This window comes from Auxenochlorella protothecoides (genome assembly GCF_000733215.1).
Source record: "Auxenochlorella protothecoides strain 0710 unplaced genomic scaffold scaffold63, whole genome shotgun sequence".
NCBI lineage: Eukaryota > Viridiplantae > Chlorophyta > Trebouxiophyceae > Chlorellales > Chlorellaceae > Auxenochlorella > Auxenochlorella protothecoides.
In genome coordinates, this window is record NW_011934362.1 from 99,816 (window position 1) to 121,212 (window position 21,397).

At 65.7% G+C, this 21,397-nt stretch overlaps 8 protein-coding genes across 8 annotated transcripts in view; 3 read left to right on the forward strand and 5 right to left on the reverse strand.

Annotated features, from left to right (window-relative positions):
- The window catches only part of F751_5423 (hypothetical protein), a gene marked incomplete at both ends in the record, with an annotated part of 6,985 nt that extends 4,234 nt beyond the window's left edge, over window positions 1-2,751 (reverse strand). The window contains 4 exons of the mRNA XM_011402545.1: window positions 106-578; window positions 867-1,002; window positions 1,873-2,184; window positions 2,633-2,751. Of these exons, the coding sequence (XP_011400847.1) occupies window positions 106-578; window positions 867-1,002; window positions 1,873-2,184; window positions 2,633-2,751 (1,040 nt within the window). The remainder of the gene's footprint in view (window positions 1-105; window positions 579-866; window positions 1,003-1,872; window positions 2,185-2,632) is intronic.
- A 521-nt stretch (window positions 2,752-3,272) lies between these two features.
- Window positions 3,273-4,235, forward strand: F751_5424 (ER-derived vesicles protein ERV14; the record flags this gene model as incomplete). The annotated part of the gene is made up of 4 exons (XM_011402546.1): window positions 3,273-3,422; window positions 3,584-3,715; window positions 3,877-3,998; window positions 4,142-4,235. 4 exons carry the CDS (start codon window positions 3,273-3,275, stop codon window positions 4,233-4,235), a joined length of 498 nt encoding a protein of 165 aa, XP_011400848.1.
- Window positions 4,236-4,541: 306 nt separating this feature from the next.
- F751_5425 (Asparagine-tRNA ligase, cytoplasmic 3) lies at window positions 4,542-7,476 on the reverse strand (the record flags this gene model as incomplete). The annotated part of the gene is made up of 6 exons (XM_011402547.1): window positions 4,542-4,928; window positions 5,212-5,784; window positions 5,923-6,000; window positions 6,064-6,327; window positions 6,896-7,243; window positions 7,411-7,476. 6 exons carry the CDS (start codon window positions 7,474-7,476, stop codon window positions 4,542-4,544), a joined length of 1,716 nt encoding a protein of 571 aa, XP_011400849.1.
- A 727-nt stretch (window positions 7,477-8,203) lies between these two features.
- F751_5426 (Aldehyde dehydrogenase 22A1) lies at window positions 8,204-11,917 on the reverse strand (the record flags this gene model as incomplete). The annotated part of the gene is made up of 12 exons (XM_011402548.1): window positions 8,204-8,503; window positions 8,724-8,855; window positions 9,158-9,279; window positions 9,489-9,612; window positions 9,818-9,979; window positions 10,137-10,220; window positions 10,436-10,531; window positions 10,645-10,830; window positions 11,060-11,197; window positions 11,368-11,506; window positions 11,662-11,750; window positions 11,864-11,917. 12 exons carry the CDS (start codon window positions 11,915-11,917, stop codon window positions 8,204-8,206), a joined length of 1,626 nt encoding a protein of 541 aa, XP_011400850.1.
- A 3,020-nt stretch (window positions 11,918-14,937) lies between these two features.
- F751_5427 (Mitochondrial import inner membrane translocase subunit TIM14) lies at window positions 14,938-15,286 on the forward strand (the record flags this gene model as incomplete). Its single annotated transcript, XM_011402549.1, has 2 exons — window positions 14,938-15,004; window positions 15,123-15,286. 2 exons carry the CDS (start codon window positions 14,938-14,940, stop codon window positions 15,284-15,286), a joined length of 231 nt encoding a protein of 76 aa, XP_011400851.1.
- A 196-nt stretch (window positions 15,287-15,482) lies between these two features.
- F751_5428 (Nicastrin) lies at window positions 15,483-18,352 on the reverse strand (the record flags this gene model as incomplete). Its single annotated transcript, XM_011402550.1, has 6 exons — window positions 15,483-15,702; window positions 15,889-16,017; window positions 16,294-16,430; window positions 16,801-17,060; window positions 17,187-18,077; window positions 18,196-18,352. The coding sequence occupies 6 exons, from the start codon at window positions 18,350-18,352 to the stop codon at window positions 15,483-15,485; spliced, it is 1,794 nt and encodes a 597-aa protein (XP_011400852.1).
- A 936-nt stretch (window positions 18,353-19,288) lies between these two features.
- Window positions 19,289-19,684, forward strand: F751_5429 (hypothetical protein; the record flags this gene model as incomplete). The annotated part of the gene is made up of 1 exon (XM_011402551.1): window positions 19,289-19,684. A coding segment is annotated over one exon (396 nt), but the record flags the coding sequence as incomplete, so codon positions are not given.
- A 340-nt stretch (window positions 19,685-20,024) lies between these two features.
- The window catches only part of F751_5430 (E1A-binding protein p400), a gene marked incomplete at both ends in the record, with an annotated part of 6,238 nt that continues 4,865 nt past the window's right edge, over window positions 20,025-21,397 (reverse strand). Inside the window, 3 exons of the mRNA XM_011402552.1 lie at window positions 20,025-20,096; window positions 20,721-20,846; window positions 21,154-21,221. Coding sequence (XP_011400854.1) covers window positions 20,025-20,096; window positions 20,721-20,846; window positions 21,154-21,221 — 266 coding nt within the window. The remainder of the gene's footprint in view (window positions 20,097-20,720; window positions 20,847-21,153; window positions 21,222-21,397) is intronic.

Here is a 21,397-nt window from a genome sequence, read left to right on the forward strand (position 1 = left end):
GCCCCGCCGCCACTCGAACCCGCTCCGCCGCCACCCGACGCCGCCCCGCCGCCACTCGCCGACCCCGCCCCTCGATCCCACCCCGCCTCGCCCCGCTCCTCGGACAGCAGCATGCGCTTTTCGGCGCTGGCCAGCATCTCCAGCGCGGCCACCTTCTCGTGCACCGCGCGGCGCAGGTCCTCCTCGAAACCGGCCTGGGCGGCGCCGCGGTGCGGCGGCGGGGTGCACATGCTGGCGTCGGCGTCGGCGCAGGCCACATCCTCGACCTCCCCGCCGTCGCGTCCCAAGCCCCACTCAGCCTCGTCGTCCGCGGCGCGGTGCGCGGCGCCGATGGCAGACTCGGCCTTGACCAGCGCCTGGCCCGCGGCCACCAGGCGCGCGGCCTCGGCGCGCGCCTCGCCCAGCGCCTCGCCCAGCGCCTCCTTCTCCCCCTCCGCGGCGTCCAGGAGCAGCTCCAGGTGGGACGCCCCGCGCCGAGCCGCAGCCAGCTCCGCCTCCAGGCCCGCCTTCTGGCCGCGCGCGTGCGTCAGCCCCGCGGTCAGCTGCTCCACCTGCGCCTCCAGGCAGGCCAGCTCGCGCTCCAGCGCCTCGACCCGCGCGCCGCGCGCCGCCGCGCCCTCCCGCGCCGAGGCCAGCGCGTGCTCGAGCGAGGCGGCCGCCGCGCGCGCGGCAACCGCCGCCTCGCGCGCCGCGCCGCGCTCGCGCCGCTCCTCCGACAGCTGCTCCCGCGCCAGCTCCAGGTCGGTGGTCAGGTCGGCCACGCGCGCGCCGTGCCAGGCCAGGTCGGTGCGCAGCGACCGCGCCTCGGCTGCCGCGTCGGCTGCACCGCGGGACGCCGCCAGCGCGCGCTCCTTGAGCGCGGTCACGCGCGCCGCCACGCCCGCCAGCCACGGCGCGGGGTCCTCGTCAGCGGGGCCCGAGGGCACCGGGTCTGGGGAGGAGGCCAGCCAGCTCTTGAAGCGCGCCGTCGCTGGGGAAAGGGGTGGGGCGGGGAGGGAGTGACTGGTGGGAGGGGTGGGTGGAGCGGTGGATGCAGTGCCCTCCTGGCGCCTCCGGCAACAGGAGTGCGTCTCAGAAATCTCACGAGGCAACCGCCCCTGCGCCCCTCCCACCACCGTCCCACCCCGCCTCCCAAACACCTGAACCCCTCCCCGACCCCACCCCACACACCTGGGGTGACCATGGGCGTGCCGGGCGTGGCCGCCGCCGATTCCGCCCGGTTCAGCGTGCGCCGGCCCAGGGGCGTGCGCACGGGCGACCCCGGCACGCTGCCCCCGCCGCCGGTCACGACGTAGGCCGCCGCGGCCGCCGCCTCGGCCTCGGCCGCCACCTGGCCCGCCGCGCAGCGCCAGGCGTCCAGCGCCCCCTGCAACTGCGCCGTGCGGGAGAGGAGCGTGGCGCGCTCAGTCTCCGCGCCCGAGGCGGCCAGCCGCGCCGCGCGCTCCAGCTCCGCCAGCTCGGCCTGGGCGGAGGCCAGGTGCGACCGCAGGGGAGGAGGCCTCCTCCAGGAGCGGGGCGTTCGATGCGCGTGCGGGGGGGGGCAGGACCGCGTCGGCGGCGGCTCCTTCCTCCCCGGGCCCCTCGTCGTCAACGACGTGGACCACGGTGGCGAAGGCCGCACGCCCCGCGCCGTAGCCCAGCGACCCCGCCGCCAGCGCGGCCGCCAGCGCGGCCAGGGCCGCGCCCCAGCCCGACACTGCACCTGGTGGCCCACCGTGCTCCTCCCCCTCCTGCCGCGCGCCAACCTTCTCGCAGGGCACGCACGCTTGGGCGGCAGCGGGCGGCCAGGACCCAGCCTCTGCAGGCGAGGGCGTGGCGATCAGGCCGGCCGCGCCAGCACCGGCACGCGCGGCCGCGGCGCCGGGCGAGGACGCATTGGGCAGGCCCGCCAGCCGAGCCTGAGCGATCTCGTCCTGCGCGGCCACATTCTCCCTGGCCACCGCGGCGGCCAGCTGCAGCCTGGCCAGCGCGTCGGCCCTCTGCGCCGCCAGCGTCCGCTCGCGCTCCAGCTCGCCACGCAGCGCGCGCAGCGCGGCCTCGTGCCCGGCCGCCGCGCGCACCGCCCCTTCCTCCAGCAGGGCCACCTTGCGCAGCAGCACCGCGCTGACGTTGGCCGCGGTTCGTTTTGCAACTTGAGATGGTGCGGCGGTGGGTGGCGTGACAGGGGTAACGATAGAGGGCGGACTGGCAGTGGGTGGGACGGTCGAGGGTGTGGCAGGGATTGGTAGGGGCGCATCATGTAGGCCTGCATCGGTCGCCACCTTCTTCCCCAGGGGGACGCTGCTCCCGGGCTTCAAGCTGGAGAGCAGATCCAAACCGAGGCCTCCCCCGCTCAGCGCGAGCGCGCACAGGGTGAGCAGGAGGAGGGTGGCACCGGCGAGGGGCAGGCCTCGGAATGCCCTGTGCCGGGATGCGCGGCGGCGATCAGCCTCCCAGTCCTTGAACTCTTTGCTATCCTTCAGTCTGCATGGGGCAAGAGGATGGATTGTAGACACCTGGTACACTTGATGAACAATAGCACCCCCCTTCAGGATCCACTCTAGCCAGACATAGACGAGCACCCTACCTCACTGCGGCATCGGCCCGGACAACCCCTGCGGGCCCCTTCAAGCGTCGGAGCATCGGAACGCACCTGCCGACTTCTTCTTCGGTGCAAACATCTCGACGGGACTCGTACTCTTCCACGGACAGCAGTCCGCCCGATGCCGCAGCGGGTTGGAAAGCAATGCTGCTTCGCCTAGTCGTCACCATGGCAGGATAGCTAGCTGTGTATCGGTGATGGGGTATCGCCTGTTAATCAATGAGGATAGCATACCAACTAAAGGCTCACAAAAAGTGCCGCAGAGGGCCCTACCGTGGCCGGGTGACTCACCGACGCAGTGTCGAGCAGGGCTTAGACAAACAGCTTGGCCGTATTTGGCTGTGCCTTCACCAGAGCTGCCTCGCCAGACGCGACGGTGTCATGTTTCATGGCGTCGAAGTCCTAGCAGTGGGAATTTTTCCTTCGGGACGTCACTTTGCGCAGGAGTTGTGCGGGCGAGTGCCTTTCGGTCGCACCCCAGTTTGAATCCCAGGCAACGGAGGACAGGTGGAAAGCGTGGACCGCCTCGATCTGGGCTCTGTCCAACTAGACTCTAAATTCGTGTAGCATCGCCCCGCCTTGTTCCACCGAGATATTACAGATCGCTGGTTTGGGTTTGCTGGGATAAAATGTTTATCGACCCCTGAGCACACCAAAGCAGTTCTTGTGCCGTAGTCCCGGACTCAGCGCCATGCCTTATGAGTTCCTCGTCTGGCTGCTGGCCGTCTTGATCCAGGCCGCGGTGTTGGCCATCAACATGCACATCACTCTCCAGTTCACGGACTTAGAGAACGACAACACTAATCCACACGACGCCGCCTCGGCCATCAACAGCGTAGTGGTGAGGGGCACACTACTGGGAGAGTTTGCAGCTGGGTGCTTACCTGTAAACGAATCGGTGTTCTGTTGCACGCGAATTAAACTAAGATCTTGAGACTTATAGCTTATTACTACCATTAAGTACCCTTAACACCCTTCCCCTGCTCGCTCCGGCCACCCCAGCTGTGGGAGTATGGCCTGGAGGGCTTCCTGGCGATCTGGCTGATCTTGAATGGAAAGTGGTTTAGCGCCTTGCTTCCCCTCGCCATCCTGGCCTTCCACATCCAGCAGGCGCGGTGGATCTTGGCTTGGGGGGTTGGGATGATGGGGCACGCCTTCAGCCCTGGGGGTCTGGTCCTCTGAGATCAGCAACTTTCATCTGCGTATTGCCGCGTGATCAAGTGCATGCTCACTGAATAAAATACTTCATGTACCCTTCACATTCCTCCCTCCGCTCCCTGCATCATTCCCTGCAGTGGCGCTTCGGCCGCCAGTACATTGATGTGACCGAGATCTACCGCCAGGTGAAGCCGCGCCGGCAGCAGGCGGTGACCAAGCTTATCGTCTACCTCTTCCTCTTCGCCTGGATCCTGTACAGGTGCTGCAGGGTGTCCATGTGGTGGGCAGGCGCAGCCGTCTTGCTTGACTCCTCTGATGCCTCCACTGCCTTGACCCCTGGCGCCAGTGCATGTGCCGCTGTCTTCTCAGCCCCTCCCACGACGCCCTCTCACTCACACGCAGCTTCATCTACGTGATGCTGCACTCCCTGCTGACCCCCGCGGGCAAGGTGGCGGCCCGGGAGATCCTGCAGGAGGCGGCCGCAACGTTGCACTGAATGGGGACCCGTGTCGTGCGCACATGCGCCCGGTGGAGTCCCTCTGCGGAGTCTGTAAGACCCCTGCTGTGTCGCAGCTCGCCCCGATCCCTTGTTCCCCAGCCTGCCGATTCGCAGTCCTAGAATTACATTGCCGAGAGGGGGGGGCCAGAGAGGTGCAGGCTGCATGGCAAGCCGGCTGCCTGCTGTGGTGGTGGACAGGCGCCGCTGATGCGCTGGGACGCTGGCCGCCAGGCATCCACGGAGGGCCCTTGCCGTCCCCCCCCCCCTCCCTCCCTAGGGGTCCCACCCGGACTCCCCCCGACCCTAAAACTCGGCGTGCCCCGGCCAGCGCGGGAAGGGCATGACCTCCCGGATGTTGTCCAGCCCGGTGGCGAAGAGGACGAGGCGCTCGAAGCCGAGGCCGAAGCCGGAGTGGGGCACGGTGCCGTACGTGCGCAGGTCCAGGTAGGGCGCGTAGGGCTCCAGGGGCATGCCGGACTCCTGGATCCTGCGCTGCAGCACGTCGCGCCGCTCCTCGCGCTGGCTGCCCCCAATCAGCTCGCCGACGCGCGGGACCAGGACGTCCATGGCCGCCACGGTGCGCCCGTCGTCGTTCAGGCGCATGTAGAAGGCCTTGATGTCCTTGGGGTAGTCGTACACGATGATGGGCGCCTTGTACACCTCCTCCGTCAGGTACCGCTCGTGCTCCGACTGTTGGGGATGGGGGTACAGGGTGTGGGTGGGCTGGGGGTACATGGGGAGTGGGTGCATGGAAATGTGGGGTGGGGCCACGTGGGAATGTGGGGTGGGGCCACGTGGGAATGTGGGGTGGGGCCACGTGGGAATGTGGTGGGGGTGGGTTGCACGGGGCGGGGAGCACCTCAGACTCCAGGGGCAGGCAAGCCCACATGCGCACAACACCTGCCAATCCACCTGCCAATCCCCCCCCCCTCCCCCTTTTTCCTCCTCCACCCCCCCCCCCCCAACCACACACCTGCAGGTCCACGCCCCAGGACACGGGGAACTCGAACTTCTTCTTCTTGCTCGCCACCACCTCCTCCAGCACCCGCACGGCCTCGGTGTAGGACACGCGGGCAAACGGCGCGGCAGCCACGGCGCGCAGCCGCTCGGAGGCGCCTTTGTCGATCACGGCGTCGATGAAGGCCATGTCCTCCGCGGCGTGGTCCAGCAGCCAGCGGCAGCAGAAGCGGACGTAGTCCTCCGCGCAGCGCATGTCGTCGGCCAGGTCGGCAAAGGCCAGCTCCGGCTCGATCATCCAGAACTCGGCCAGGTGGCGCGCGGTGTGGCTGTTCTCCGCGCGGAAGGTGGGGCCGAAGGTGTACACGCTCGTCAGCGCGCAGGCGTAGTACTCCGCGTTCAGCTGGGAGGAGACGGTGAGGAAGGCGGCGCGGCCGAAAAAGTCCTTGGAGTAGTCGATGCCGCCGGAGGGCGTGTGCGGCACGCCGCCCACCAGCCGCGCGCGCTCCTCCGCGCCCGCCAGCCGCTGCTTCAGCGCCAGCAAGGCGCTGACCTGGGCCTTGGACTCGGCCGCCAGCGACTTGTCCGCCTGCAGGGTCGGGGGTTGCTTGGTGCATGTCGAGGTTTGCTGCAACCTTGGTGGGGAGACAAAGCTGTGGGAGCCACTGTCCCGTCAACCCTGGCCTCCCATTTCAGGCCCCCCACCCAAATCCAGCACCCAACCCACCTTGTCTGCCGCAGCCGCCGCCTTGGCGGCCTTCACGGCCTCGCCCTGGGCCGCCACCTCCGCCCTCAACGCCTCCAGCTCTTCCGGGGTCGCGGCGGGGGAGGCCGCCGCGCCGTCGGCGCCGGACAGGAGCGTGGTCACCTGGAACATCTCGCCCGCGCCCTCGCAGTCGGAGGCGGTGATGATGGGGCAGTTGACGTACAGGAAGCCGTGCGATTGGAAGAAGGTGTGCGTGGCAGTGGCCAGCGCATTGCGGATGCGCGCCACCGCGCCGATGGTGTTGGTGCGCGGGCGCAGGTGCGCCTTCTCGCGCAGGAACTCGAAGGACTGCTTCTTCTTGGCCAGCGGGTACTCGGCCGCGTCGGTGGTGCCCAGGTGCACGATCTTGCTGGCCTTCAGCTCCACCTGGGTGGATGGGTGTTGTGTGGGTGAGTGATTGAATGGGAAACGGGGGGGGGGGGGGGGTGGCGTTGGGGCCAGATATGGATTTTGATGAGAGCCCAGACACGCACACACATTGAAAAAAGAGCCGTGAATGACAGAGACACAGTTGAAGGCAATCAAAGGATGGACTTTACGATGTGCAACCCCTCCGACACAGGCAGTTCCATGCAGGCCAAACTCCCGGCCCCAAAACGGGGCTGGGCAGCCTTGAGAACGCCTGTTTTAAAAAGGGTCGCATGGAGTGATGTGCAACAGTTAACTAGAGGAGACCATCATGGCCATGCCAAGCCGGCATATCGCCGGCCTGACACAGTGCTAGGCCGCCACTCTCTACCGTCGCAAAGGTGAAAAGGGTGTGTATCGTGGCAAGTCAGGGATGAGGAATGCGAGGCATGGTGTCACACCTTGTGACCTTGATGTGGATTGAGGTGAGGGGCCAACTGCAGGAGAACATCTCAGAGATAATCTCAGAGACCTTCCCTGCTCAACGCAAGCAATCGTTCAAACTCAACACCACCCCCCGGCAAACCTTCTGCTTGGTGCCTGGAGGCGTCTCAGACAGGATGCCCTCGATGAGAACGCAGGTGGAGGTGGGGGTCAGCTGCCCCAAGCCTCCTACGCTCTCCGCAACCGCCTTGTCCACCATGACCTGAAGGTTGGCAAAGCAGCTGCCATCGTTGATCTCCAGGAATGCGAAGGCTCCGGCTCCAGCCTCGCGGCCAGTCTTCACCCAGCCACCAACCCGGAGGGTCTGGCCGGCCAGGGACGCGCCCTCGCCATCGGCTTGCAGCACGGATCGCACGGGTACCCGGGAGTATGACTTGGAGTATGGAGCTATCAGGCCAGACTCGGCCGCAGTCTTCTGCTTCAGCTGAATCTGTGATGGGGTCGAGAGCAAGGTGCATGGAGGCGGCGTGGCCGTGATCGGGATTAATGATCACCTCCGAACCTCGAAGCTAGCAATGTTGGATGATGTTTAGATCCTAATAATTCATGCGTGCTACCAGCTTGTTGGCGAGGCCCGAGTCGCTAGACTTAAAGTACCTGGAGGTCAGCAATCTGTTTGCGGAGGGCTTCGACCTCGTTGACGGGCGCATCGGGGCTCGCCATGGCCACAAACACCCGATGGTTGCCTCTTGCTGGAGGACACCGGCGTTCCCGGCCGGATGTTATTCTTGTGTCAGGGCGTGCTAGCCGCACGTGGTAGCATGCGCCAGGAGCTCTACCTGGGCGCAGTGATGTAAACGCTCGTATGCAACGTATCCCACTTCTCAGCATTGAAGCTGCGGTAACCTAAGGGGACATCACGGTCTGGAACGCGTTTCCTCCAGTGCAAAAGCGCGGGCTCATGGTGGTAGGTGGGGCAGCGTGCCCTACTTTCTTTAAAGCGGGGGATAAAAATGTGAACTCCACAGGAGTTCTGCAAGATGCAGCACTTGATGTTTGCAACAACAGGAGCCTCCATCCAACGACGAAATAATATGTTTCCTTGATGATAGGCTGACGGAAGAGATGTTCTGATTCGGAATGTCGGGAAAGAGTTGGCAATGGTGTGGGGCAACGGTGATGTATGCAATTGATCACATACATTCTTGGCAGTAGGTCTCGGGGCTGCAAGCACCTCAACGATATGGTATCACCCTCCCTGGAGACCTTTTCACTCGTCAAATTGAGTTGATGTGTGTACCGAGGTATGGCACTCTTGATGATGTCGAGAATCACTGTGTGGGACTTTGCGACGAAGAACACATGTCTCAATGCCGGCAGCATCGCAACCTTGCATCTGGCATGCCCCGACAGCTGCGCACAACTAGATTGTCCTCACATGGGGGGACATTCAGGACGACTTCTTCTGCGCTGGCTTCTTCGATCCCCGCTTGGGAAGGAAGCACGCCGCCAGACTCCAAAGCCCTTTCAGGTTCCCTGCATGGAGGTCATGTTGACATTGTGGGTCTCCCTTGGACAAGCCAATTCTTGCAGCCTCCCGGCAGCCCCCTCGCGATAAATTACCAGCAATCGTTGGCGCGTAGAACATCCAGACCAGAGCAGAGCAGAACTCGAATGCGCGGTCGCTGACGGGGTATTGGAGAAGCGGCGGGATGGCCGTGCTGAAAGGCCACATGTCTTCTGCAACAGCCTGCGTGCCACAAGGGAGTGGGATGGAAGGACGATGAACTGATAACATGCGTTGGCCAGTGGACACGATGGCAGCTGCTGCCCAGCAGACCATCGGTTGGACAGTTTTCCAACCACCAGCGTCCCAGACCGGAGCAAAGGTGCAGGTGTAATCCTAGCCGCTGCACCAACTCAGCATGGCATGTGCCGCCACGGACACTCTGACACCCACGGAATCCCACCTTTGGGACGCAGAGGCCGCGCAGGCCCTCTACCCCAGCAAAGCGGTCGAAACCGGAGTGCTTAACGCCCCCAAAGGGCAGGCTCTGGCACATGTACGTCGTCGCAAAGTCGTTGATGCTGGTCATCCCCGCCTGAGTTGATGGAGGGGGTGTGGGTGTGGGGATGTGAGGAGATGAAGCAGGGTCTGGGCAGGGCGCATCTGTGACTTTGATGGGAGCAGTTGCTGCCTGCCCACAACCTTCCGGGTCGGGTGACCAAGAGGTGGGCTTCAAACACCTGGTCACACCAGGGGCCATGGAAAGCACAGCCTGCCGCATATCCACACCCTTGTCTGGTGCAGCTGGGGGCCTGGCTCCATTGCGGGCCCAGGCGCGCTCGACCCCACCGGCCACACCCATGCTACTCCCACCCCCCGCAAGAGCGTCGCACCCACCTCCAGTTGGGCGCCCAGGCGCCTCGCACGCGCCACGTCTCTGGAGAACACCGCCGACCCCAGGCCGAAGGGGCAGTCATTGGCCAGGGTCACGGCCTCTGCATCGCTCCTGAAGCTCACCACTGGGACCCCGACGGGAAAGGCGGTGGGGTGGTGCGTGCGAGGTGGGTGGGGACGCTTTCGTCATGGGACGAGTGGAGCGCCTGCTCGCTTCGGCACGGAGCGCTGCCTCGCGTGGCCGTGACTGCACGCCTGCACGGGGGCAGGCACTGCACAGCGCCATGGCCCCCTCTTCACAACACCCTTCCCAGGGGAGAGCAGGCAGACTCACCGGACATGACGGGTCCAAAGACCTCCTCCTCCCAGATGCGCATGCCCTGTGCGACACCGGTGATGATGGTCGGCGGGTAGAAGTGGCCCTTCCCCGCGGCCGGCAGGCGCCCGCCGATCAACACCTGGCGTCGGGGAGGGTGGGGGGCGTGCAAAGCCGGCGATCGTGCTCGTGACCCCAGGCCACGCGACCCGAGGGCGAGAAGGGATCGATGGGAGGGGCATGCAGGATGGGGCGGCCCCGGGATCCCCCACCCCCCGCAGGACTGCGAAACCCGCTCCGCTCAGAGCCTGCCCGGCACAGAGGGAGCATGGCACACCAAAGCCCACCTTGGCGCCCTTGGCGACTGCATCATCAACCAGCTCCTGCACCTTCTCCGCCTGGCCCGGCATGCACATGGACCCGCAGTCCACCACACCCTCTCCGGCGGCAGGGCCTTGACGCAGCTTCCCAGCGACTGCCACACATCGCTGGACAAACTCTTCAAACAGCTGCAGGAGGAGGGGGGGCAGGAGAGCGACGGAGTGGGTTCCTGCTGTGCAAGCCGTTGTTATGCAGGCCACGACTGCCCAACACACCTAGCCGAGACGCCAAACTCAGGTGAACCTGCGCAATCACTCCACACTTCTCCTCCCCCTCACTGCTCACCCGCTCGGCGACGATGAAGCGCTCCGCGCCCGCGCAGTTCTGCCCGCAGCTCTGGAAAGCGCCGCGCAGGGCGGTGGCTGTGACCTGCATGGCAGGGAGGGCAGGTGTGATGGGCCACCGGTGTTTCATTGAGATGGAGGTGCAATGGGATGTACGGGCCCAGCATGCCTGATGGAAGGGGGAGCAGCTGGGTGAAGAGAGGACCTTGGGGCTGGGCTCGGCTGGTCGGCCACCGTCCCTGCACCCGCAGCCCACTGTTTGTCGTGGACTAGGGGGGTGGCCCCTTCCTGTTCACCCACCGTGGCGAGGTCGGCGTCCTCCAGCACGATGAAGGCGTCCTTTCCGCCCAGCTCCAGCACCACCGGCGTCAGGGTGGTGGCCGCCGCCTCCAGCACCTGAGTGAATGGTGGGGGCGACATCCGGCGCTTCGGCAGATGCACAAGAGGATCACGAGGGCCGCGAGTTTGTCAACGGCCCGAGGAACCTCTGCCCCCCCACGCAGCTCCACCTTGTGCCCGATGGCAGTGCTGCCCACGAAGATGAGCTTGTCCACGCCGCCGGTGACCAGCGCGCTGCCGGCCTCGCCGAAGCCGGTCACGATGCGGACCAGGTCCGGGGGCGCGCCCGCGGCCGCCAGCGCGGCGTCGATCACGCGCTGGTATACCAGGGCCGACCAGGTGGCGTGCTCGGAGACCTTTGGGGGAGGAAGAGAGGTTGGAATGCCGACTTGAGGCATAGCTTGTGTGTTTGCCAGGATGTGGATGTGTGACAGGCTGGCCGATGAAGACGGCAGGCCTCTGCCGCTCTTTCCACAGCATACACAAAGCAGGCGCGGCACTGGCAGGCGGAGTGCCCCCTCGAACCCAGATGTCCCGCCCCGAATACCCCAGGGCTCTGCCCACACCCCTCGCACTCCCGCACACCTTGATGACGACGCCATTTCCGGCAAAGACCGCGGCGGTGAGCGGGTTCAGGATGTTGTGGAAGGGGTAGTTCCAGGGCACAATGGCGCCCACCACGCCCACGGGGTGGTACTCCACGCGCGCCTTCTTGTAGAACATCTGGGCGAGGACCGTGGTTGGAGCGGGGGTGGTTGGGATACCTGGACCGTGCAGGCTGAGATTGCGTGGGGGGAGCAGGCACCACATGCCTGCCAGCCGTGGGTCCACAAAGCAGAACCCCGCAATCCCTGGTCTTCTCGCAATCATCCTCCCCTCCTCAACCTCCTCACCATGTAGCCAGAGGAGCGACGCTCGGGCCTGAGATATCTCTCACCCTCTGCCACGAGCCACCAGATCTTTTCGCAGGTACCCAGGACCTCCCCAAAAGATGCATCCACCAGTGGCTTGCCCGAGTCCAGGGCAGACACTCTGAGATCGCGCGGGGGAGCAAGTAGCTCGGGACGGGTGCAGTCCCCCGCTGGATCACCGAGCGACGGCAGTGCAAGGAGCTGCAGCGGTGCTGAGTCTCAGGGCATCACTTTGACTCCACGCCATCCAAACCCCTCCCTCGCTCATCAAGGCACCTGCAGATGTCGGCCTGGTTCTCGACGGTGAACTTGAGCAGTATCTTGAGCAGCATCCGGCGCTGTGCAAAGCTGGACTTCTTCCACTCCTGGAAAGCGATGGGGGAGGGGGCCAGATGATTTAGTGCGTTGCAGTACCAAAGCATGGCCTGGCTCAGACTCCAATTGCTGTAGTGCACCCTTGACAGACGCCGCTCCTCACCTTGCTGGCCAATCGTGTCTTTGCTATGATGTCTCGCACCTGGAGTGATAACATGTCAGTGATGGTGACAAAGCATGATGCTCAAGGGCCCTCGGCAGTCACTGCATTCAAGGTGCCCCACCTCTGCGTGAGCCTCCTGCTCAATATATGCTAACCCTCACCTCAGCAGCGCTCATGGCATGCGCATACCCAAACTCGTCGAGTGTGGCAGGGTCGTAGCACCGGATCTGATGCGAGCTGGACGCCTTGCGTGGCAAGTCTCGCACGGCATCTGCGGCGATATGAGCGGCAGTATTTCGTTTCCACGCATCAATACACGCAACGGTGAACCCATACAATAATAGACGTGCCTTCCAATCTGACGTCCAGCGCAGGGATGTCGCGTCCTCGTCGCCAGACCGCAAGAAAGGTGATGGCGAGCACGACCGTCACGAGGGGCGCAACCCAGGGCAAGCCCAGATCAAGCTCCATTGTCCACTCCTTTAGTTTATACTCTGTCGATAGTGTGATGGGGCCTTCGCTGCTAGGGTGCATGTCTCGAATGTATCGGGCCTGGCGCAGCTTGGTTTGGAGAGGGGCTTCCAGTTTTCTTCCTGCGGATCATTTGCTCTGGCGGAGCCAGATCTATCCCTGTCGTAAGCCGCAATCCGTGGCTCACACACCTCAATGCACTTGCTTAGGGGTAGAACAATTAAATTTATTTTCGACCGTTAGTCAGAACACAAATTAGCGTGCGTGTGACCCGCAATGCATATCCAGTCAGCCTGATTCTCATGTTTGTAGAACCCGCAGTGAAGCGGGGTCCTGGTCGTCCTCGCAAACACCCCCTCCCCGAGCTGCTGGTCAGCAATGGCCACACCACCCCACACATCCTGCAACCAGATGTGGAGGGGGAGGGCAATGGTCCAGACGGCCCCTTCACGGCCCCACCGCCCGAGCAGCGCAAACGTGGACGGCCGCGAAAGCACCCTCATCCGGCGTCGGCCTTCGAGGTCTCAGCGCCCTCATATCCAACAAAGCGCAAGCCCGGGAGGCCACCAGGTGCGATGGATGTCATAGGTCTTGCACTGCGCAGGCCATCGGCAATGCGGTTCCTGGCTAGCCCGTCATGCACCCACCCCCCTGCCGTACTGGCACAGGCACGGGCAAGCATCAGAAGGCGGCAAAGGCCAAGGTCATAGACCAGGCAAGTACCATCTGCATTTCTGATGTTAGTTACCGCACAACTGTGAGATTGCAGTGGTGGAGGGTCCGCGCCCCGTCACATGACATGGGTGTGCGCCTGATCCTCATCAAGTCCATGGTCAACCCCTCCCTCCCAGGAGCCCTCTGCCAACGGCACCGGCGAGGACAGTCCCCAGACCACCACCACGCCCCCTCCGACCCCGGGCGCCAGGCCCCCCAATCGGAGGAAGAAGAACACCCCCTCCAAGTGTGCGCAATGAGGAGGGGGGAGAAGAAAGAAACGACGTTGCTGACATTTGCTGACGCACCCGGTCTTGACACAGTATAATTTTGTGGAACGTCCCTCTGACGGAGTGATACAATTCTGCCATGCGATGCACCACCCTGTGGTAAGAGAAGCATGCATGCCAGCGAGCATCTCCAAGGGGTTACACGGGGGAGCAGGAGCAGGCTGCCTCCTGGGGCGCCCTGGGCAGAGCGGATGCTGCCCAAGGCCAGCTAGCCCAAGGGCTTGGTCCCGGAGTTTGAGCAGGAATGCAAAGTCCTGGACCCATCCATGCCTTGTGGATTGCAGACGTGCCTAGGCGTTCGGTGGACGTCTCCTCTGCTGAAAGGTGTGGAAGCCGGGATGGGTCAGGTCATAGTCCTGAAAGCAGAGCGTCCCAGTCTGGCTGCTGCGGGCGCCCTGCCGCAACCCATCTCTGCTTCAGCACCTCCAAGTGCTGTGTGCTGCATCATGGGGGATGAGGGTGGAGGCGAACAGGATAGGGCACTGTATGCATGAGTTCGTCGACCAATTGAGCAGAGACTGTGGTCATCCCGGGGCAGCCGAGCACACGAGTATGCATGCACCAGCCGTGATTCGTTGCCGATCGTCATCCCAGCTCTGGCCCTGCCCAGTTCCACTGCGCACCAGCCCAGCACTCACTGCTGAGCCATGCATGTATTGAGGGCCGCCATCTCGGACCTGCAGGCCCATGCTATGGAGATCGTGCGATCCTTACAGCAGGCCGCGTATGCCTCGCCCACCTCCTTGCACTCATTGAACCCCTTGCTCTTCAATCGGTAGAAGAGGGCTGCATGGATAGGAACGGGTGTTGGGTGGATCACACAGACCGGCTGGATTTTGGAGGGACCATGCTGCCCTCCCTTTCCAGTCTGCACCACGCACACCTGCTCACCCTCTTCCGTCTTCTTGGGAACGTCTAGAGTTGCCATAGGGTGGATATATGCGCTGGGATGGGTGTAAGCCGGCTGATCGTTGCTGAGACGCGTTCAGGGCACACTCACGGGAGCCAGCAGTTCCTGTGCAGTGTAGGGGACCCGCACACACGAAGCTGAGACTCCAGAGAGGTATCGCCAAGTATTTAATCTCGTCACAGTCAGCTCTTCAGAATCAATGTTGCACCGTACCCCTCTCAATACCGAGGAGGAGCGTCACACCTCACCTCCTCGTCTGGGGTGTCGGTGCTGCTGTGCGTGCGGTGCAGAGTGTTTCCAGACTCGGCAGAGTAAAACCAAGCATGACTGACATCCCAACATGTAGAAATTGGTCCATTGCACATTCTCAGTCCCCATACGAATATCTCGCTGCCTGCGGGCTGGTGCGCAGCCATCCTCGTCCCGGTCATTGACGCCAAGGCTTGCGGACGCGTGGGCCCTCTGTGTGGTCTCCTGTCGTCGGCATGGTGGGTCTCAGAACTAGGAGGGGGAGTCGATGGCATTGTAAATTAAACAACCCCTTGCAAGCGTGCCGAGGCTGACATGGATTAACACGCTCGCCCTTGCAGACCACCCCCCTGCTGGCCGGGTTGGCCGTGGGAGCAGCGGCATATGCCGGCAAGACGGCACTTACTGCTTGGCAGTCATTTAGCAAGACAGCGCCGCGCATGAGGCAATTCTACAAGGGAGGCTTCCTTCCCGAGATGACCCGACGAGAGGCTGCACTCATTCTAGGTGGGTGGGGTTTGTGTGTACCTGCGCAGGGCAGGTATTCAGCATCCTCTCGGCCTGCCCCTCAACCCACCCCCTCCTGGCAAAAATGTGTCCGATCTGTCGCTCACGTCACCTCTAGGTATCCGGGAAAGCGCGGCAGAGGCCAAGGTCAAAGAGGCGCATCGCCGCATCATGATCGCCAACCACCCCGATGCCGGGGGCAGCAGCTACATTGCCACCAAGGTCAATGAGGCCAAGGATATGCTGGTGGGCAAGAAAAGGAGCGGCTCCAGCATGTTTTGAGGCAAAGCTGCTCGATGCAACGAACCTGCACACTCTTCATCTTCTTCCCTGTACGCTGTTTGTGCCCTTGGCTGGAGCTTGCTGTCCCCGATTTGTCCATAATGCGATCCTTTGTTCCTCGCGCCCACTGCACATGTCATGTACACCGTGTGGGGCAGCGCAAGACAATCTGTTGGTACTAGCGTTACCACCCGAGTCAACCGTCCCCGCCTGCCGCTCCGGGCAGCCAGCCTCGGGCCTGCTTCTGCAGCAAAGCCACGCCGGCGACGCAAAGCAGGGCGACGCCAACCCCGGCCAGCAGGACCTGTCGCTCGCGGGCCGCAGATTCTCGCAGCAGCAGGCTCAGGCTGGGGGTCCCCGTGGGCCAGTTGCTCTCGGCCCACACGTCCTCCTCCGGCCACCCGAAGCTGGCCTCCCTGTCATGGGATGGAGGGTGCAGGGTGTTCCGGGGTGTCGTGCCCGTCCCCTGTGCACTCGCCCATATCCGCCGACTGGCGCTGGCAAACCCTCTCAGCGCTTCTCAACATCCACCGCATGCACGGTTGCTCGCATGGATGCGATTGAGCCATGCACTCACGCATGCGCCCATCCCGATCCCGCACCAGGTCGCCGCTGCCTCCGTGAAGTGCCAGCCCTCGCCGCCGGCCCTCTGCCCGTCGCATGCCCGGCACTCCAGGGCGGTTGGGTAGGCGGGCACATACTTGGCGGTGACGTTCAGGCACTCCGAAGACCTGCCATTGTGAGTTGAAGAGGGGTGGGGTGGCCCGGGGCATGTCCTGTGCAGAACTCATGGACTCATGGCAAGGCTTCCCACACGGCAGGCCAGCAGCCCGGACATGCAGCACGGCCGCTCAATCCCAGATCCCAGCCCATGAAGCGCAGCCCAGCCTGAAGCGCAGCCCAAACTGAAGCGCAGCCCAGCCTGAAGCGCAGCCCTAACCCTCAGCACCCCCCAGGCTTGCCTGTCCTGCGTCTGGGCCCCCACGCAGACTCCGCCCCCTGGGCACTGCAGCTCGGAGGCGGCCGAGCAGGGCCGGCCCCGCGGCACGTACCCCTCGGCCTCGGGCCGGATGCCGGCGGCGGCGTACGCCAGGTAGCCCAGCAGGAAGCGCTCCCTGGCGCCCTTGACAAGCGGGTCGCTGGCCTGGGAGTCTGAGGCGGGGGGTGGGGTCGATGACTCAGAGGGTCGGCGCACACAGCCTCCTTGGGGTGCAAGGCGCGCACCCCTCAGCCCCAGCCAGCACCGACACAGTTGCCTGTGCACACGCTGCGGCACCAGGAAGTCCAGCCTGCCTTCAGCACCGCCCTGCAGTGCCGACGCCATGGCAAACGGCTCTCCCCTCCCCCTCGCCTCAGCCCACACACGCACACTCCCCACCCTTGGTGAGGGAGCGCAGGATGCCGACGTAGGAGCTCGGCGGCCCCGCGCGGGGCCCCGCCCCGCCCCGCAGCACCGCGGCGGCCAGTGGGCAGGCCAGCCCTTGCGGCCCAAAGCAGGCCAGCAGCTGGGCCACGTCGCGCTCCAGCGAGTCTGCGTCCACGCTCAGGCCCGGAGTGTCGTCGCCGTCGCCGCCGCCGCTGGAGGCCCATGCGTGTGCGGCGCGCGCGACGAGCTCCGCCGCGACCGCGAGCGCGCGCACGTCCAGGCGGTCCAGGCCGTCGGTCGGCGTGCCGGCATCGCTCGGCCACGCCGCGTCGTAGTCGGTGAGCACGGCCAGCGGGAGGTCGGGGTGGACGCGGCGGTAGGACTGCGCCGCGCTCCCCGGGGGCAGGCCTGCGCGGAGGCGTCGGGAGGAGGGAGAGGTAGCCAATGGTGCGGCATCGCGCACAGGAGCCCCCGCCCCCAGCCTCCCAGTCGAGCCCCTGGCCCCGACGGGGGCTGCAGTCCTCCGATCCACACCCCCCCTCGCGCCTCCCTTCGCCCCGCCTCCCGCCGGCGCCTCGGCCAGGCGCAGTCCTGGCACGGCCGCCGCCGCTGCGCGCAGCGTGCCCAGCGTGCCCCGGTCTGCGCCATGCACGTGCAGCGCGCCGGGGACGCAGCCCACGCGCCCCACCTCCAGCAGGCGCGCGGGGCGGGCGGGGTCCAGCGCGTCCGCGTCCCCGGCGGCGGCCTGGTACAGCAGGCGGCGGCTGCCCAGCGCGCCCCAGGCCTCCCCCGCGAACGCCGCGAAGACGATGGGCGCGCGGCCGGCGGCCGGCGGCCGGCGGCCAAGCGCGCGGGCGGCCGCCAGGGTGGCGATCAGGCCCGACGCGCCGGCGTGCGCGCCGGCTCCCCCCCTGGCATGGAACAGGCTGGCCTCGTCCTGCACGGCCGCCACCAGAACCGGCGCGGGGCGGGAACCCCGGGGCCCCACCCGCGCCCACACGGTGTGGCCGCCGAGGGGCAGGCAGGTGCGCGCCGCCAGGCAGGCCTCGGAGGTCGCGCCGGCCGGCACGGTCATGCGCACGTCCATGCGCGCGGCGGGGGAGGGGCCGGCGCCCGTGCTGGGGGCACGTGAGAGGGTCGCCGCCACCCGCTCGCTGGCGCTGGCGTTCAGGCTGAAGAGGGGGATGGGGAGGGCACGCAGCACCGAGCCGGTGCCGGCCGGGTTCCAGGCGTGGGAAGGGGCCTCGGCCTCGAAACCCGGCCGCAGCGCGCCGCTGGCAGGCAGAGGGTTGGAGGGCAGGTGGGTGCCGGGGGCGTGGGCGAGGACCAGGGCCCCTGCCCAGTGGCTCGCCCAGGCGGCATCTGCCGACAAACTGGCCAAGAAGTCCTCCAGTGCCGCCGCCGAGAGGACAGCCACGCTCCCTCCTGCAACGCATGTACTTGGAGTGGCGATGAGGTGCGGCGTGGGGTCTTCGATGGCAGCCAGCGAGGCCCCACTGGCTTGCCGTCTGGAGCACTGAAGCACCCATCTATTTCTCCTCACGTGGAATGTGCTGGCCTGAACCAGCCTCCATGTCTCGATCACTCAAGCGCCAGAGGTTCCCCTCCACCGCGCTGTTGCCGGGGGTGGAGCACCCGGCGCTGCCGTTGCGGTGCAGCAGGCGCACGCACGCATCGCTGTCCGGCAGGTGAGGGTACATGGCCTGCGTCAGGTCGGCCACCGTGCGGATGCCCAGCCCGCATTGTGCGACTTGAATACATCCGAAGAGAAACATTATCATTACTGTATTGGTTATCGTCATCTGGGGGGAGCACAATACTATGCCAAAGTGTGTTCCTGAAGTGATCGGGACATGGTCAAGAGCGCAGGGGAGACCTGCTACGAACAAGTGTCCTGCCTCTGCATTAATCGCAGTCTAATGGTGCTCATAGATTGTATCGATAGAGATATGAGCACGCCTCATCCCTGGCTCGAGGAACACTCAACACCTTTATCGTGCGGAATGGGAAAATCGGATCATCGAGCGCGGACATGCATCTTGCATGTCGGGCCCCTCTCCACACAACATACATGCGAGTCTCCCACCGGTACATCCAGATGGGCCCATTCGCTGTATCTGTTACACAAACATAGCGTATAGAGTACCTAGTCACTCCCAAGCTGACATTCCCGATGTCGTTCCCGACGGTCACAGGAAGCCGCTCAGGATGTATCGTGCCTTGCTGCATGGGGCCCATGGGAGGCAAGATTCTATGTTCGAGGCCTCATAGGTCGGTTTATTGTCACGGTGCATTCCGGTGAGTGTCGCTGAGGCGGGGCTGCATGCCTGGACAGGTCGCTGGACGTCTGCCCCTCGCCCTTGCACTGCAATTGCATGGCCCTGGACGAAGTCTGAGGTTCACCCATGGTTCATCTCCATCCCCACGCAGGCACAGCTCGAAGTCGCCCGTCCTGCGTGCCGTGAAGGACAAGACGGACACCGAGGAGGTGGGTAGTGGTGTGGAAGGAGAGGGTGAAACTGGGAAGGGTGTTGCGCTGCTCGCAGGCGCAAGGGTGTGCATCCCAAGAGTACATCACACCAGCCGGCCTCATTCTTGCCGGCGCCCCCACGAATGCCCTCCCTGCGCAGCCCGTGGACCCGTCGGCCACCACCGAAAAGTATGGGCTGGAGGCCGGGCTGTGGAAGGCTCTGACCTCCCGCGAGCGCAGGCCGGACGCTCCCTCCCGCGCGGACGAGGCCAAGGCGCTGCTCAAGCAGTACGGCAGCGCCTACCTCCTCACCTCCATCTCCTTCGCGCTGGTCTCCTTCGGCGCCTGCTACCTCGCCGTCAGCGCGGGGGTGGACGTCGGCGCGCTGCTGACGCGGGTGGGGCTGGCCCCCGGCGCCACCTCCGAGCGCGTCGGCACCGTGGCCATCGCGTACGCGGCGCACAAGGCGCTCTCCCCCGTCCGCTTCCCGCCCACCGTGGCACTCACCCCCGTGGTGGCGCGCTGGCTGGGAAAGCGCGGCAAGGAGGGCTCCAGCCCCTGACGTGCGGGTCATGAGGGGGTTGTGGTGGAGGACGCACGGAGGCGTGCCTGTAGTAGAATGAATGTGCCTCGCGATGAGGCGCTGCCGGGACTCGATTCCTGTCCTGCCCATGCGTGCTGGTCTGAAATTGGCCCCCACCAGCGTGCCAGCTGTAGATTATGATGATATTCTGTCGGCGAGAGTTCAGCGAGCTGGCTGAAGCTGCTGTTTGGTGGCGCAAACTGGCGCCAGGCAGGAGCTCGGCTCCGCTGCCGCAGCGTCGCTGCCAGTGACTATTGCTGGGCATACATTCCCCTCCTGTCCAAGCACGTTTAGTCACAGAGTTTCACAAATTGCCAAGTTAGTTGCACTCGTCTCTGGCAAGGGGGGGACCGGGCATGGGTATTGTCCCTGTCCCCCCTCCATAGAAAGGCTGGGACGGGCAGACAGGGGAGGGGGGGCTTCGGGGAGGGACCGGCGGGGCTGGGACCGAGCGCGCCCTGGCTTTGCCAGTACTGGTCGGCATGCCGGTGACCGCACGTGGCCCTCCCTGTGGCGGCGCGGCGCACAGCCTCCGTCCAGCGCGCCCCGCCCCTCAGCCCATGCCCCCCTGCCCGGCCACGCCCGGCGGCAGCGGCACCGCCGGCGGCCCATGCTGCTGCGGGCCCGCATGCCCGGCGGCCGCCGCGGCCGCCGCCGCTGCCGCCGCCTGGGCCTGGTGGTGCTGATGCGCCATGAGCTGCTGCGCCAGGAGCTGCTGCTGCGCCGCCGCCATGGCCGCCGCGCCGGGGGGCAGCGTCATGCCCGGGTGCAGCTGCCCACCCGGCCCCAGCTGCATGCCGGGCGGGAGGCCCAGGGGCATGGCCCCAGCCGACGCCGGCGTCCCCGGCCCCTGCTGCCCGCCCGACCCCGGGAATATGCCCGGGCCGGTGCCGGGGCCGGGGCCGGGGCCGGGGGCACCGGGGGTGGCCCCTGGACCGCCGCCGCCGCGCGCGGCCGCGGCGGCCGCCGCCTGCAGCTGCATCTGCGCGGCCATCTGCTGCTGCCGCAGGTTGACCGCCTGGAGCGGGGCCAGGTAGGCGTCCCGCTTCTTCTGAATGGCGTCCCGCATGTCGCTGCTCAGCGGCTGTCCGTTGGGCAGCTTGTTGGTGGCCAGGATGTGGTTCAGCTGCTGCAGCGTGATCTGCGGCGGTTGGTTCAGCTTGGGCGCGCCGCCCGCCGCCCCCGGCCCCACGGCCGGCGCGCCGCCGCCGGGGCCCGGCGCGGCGACGGGAGCCCCGCCCCCTGCACCGGGGAGCCCCACGCCCGGCGGCGCGGGGGACAGGCTGCCGTTCTGGGGCGCGGGGCTGGGCGCCGAGGACCCCGGGTGGGGGGTTGCGTGCCCCTGCCCCGCCTGCCCCAGCTGCTGCGCCTGCATCGCCTGCATTTGCTGCTGCTGCATCGCCGCCTGCTGCTGCTGCATCGCCGAATGCTGCTGCTGGGCCAGCGACGCTGCCGGCGCCGGCCCAGAGGCCCCCGACCCCATGGAGGACGAGGGCATTGCCGCCGCGGCTTGCGCCTGATGGTGTTCGATTATGTTTTGGGGGGGGGGGAGTTGAATCAGGGGATGTTGCATGGGGGGAATGCACAACCTCCGGTGGGCATGCGTTGGGGCGCAGCCCCAAACGGATCCATGCTGAGGCCGCCTCGACACCCGACGCTCGCGACCCCCCCCTCCCTCTCTCCCACTCCCCC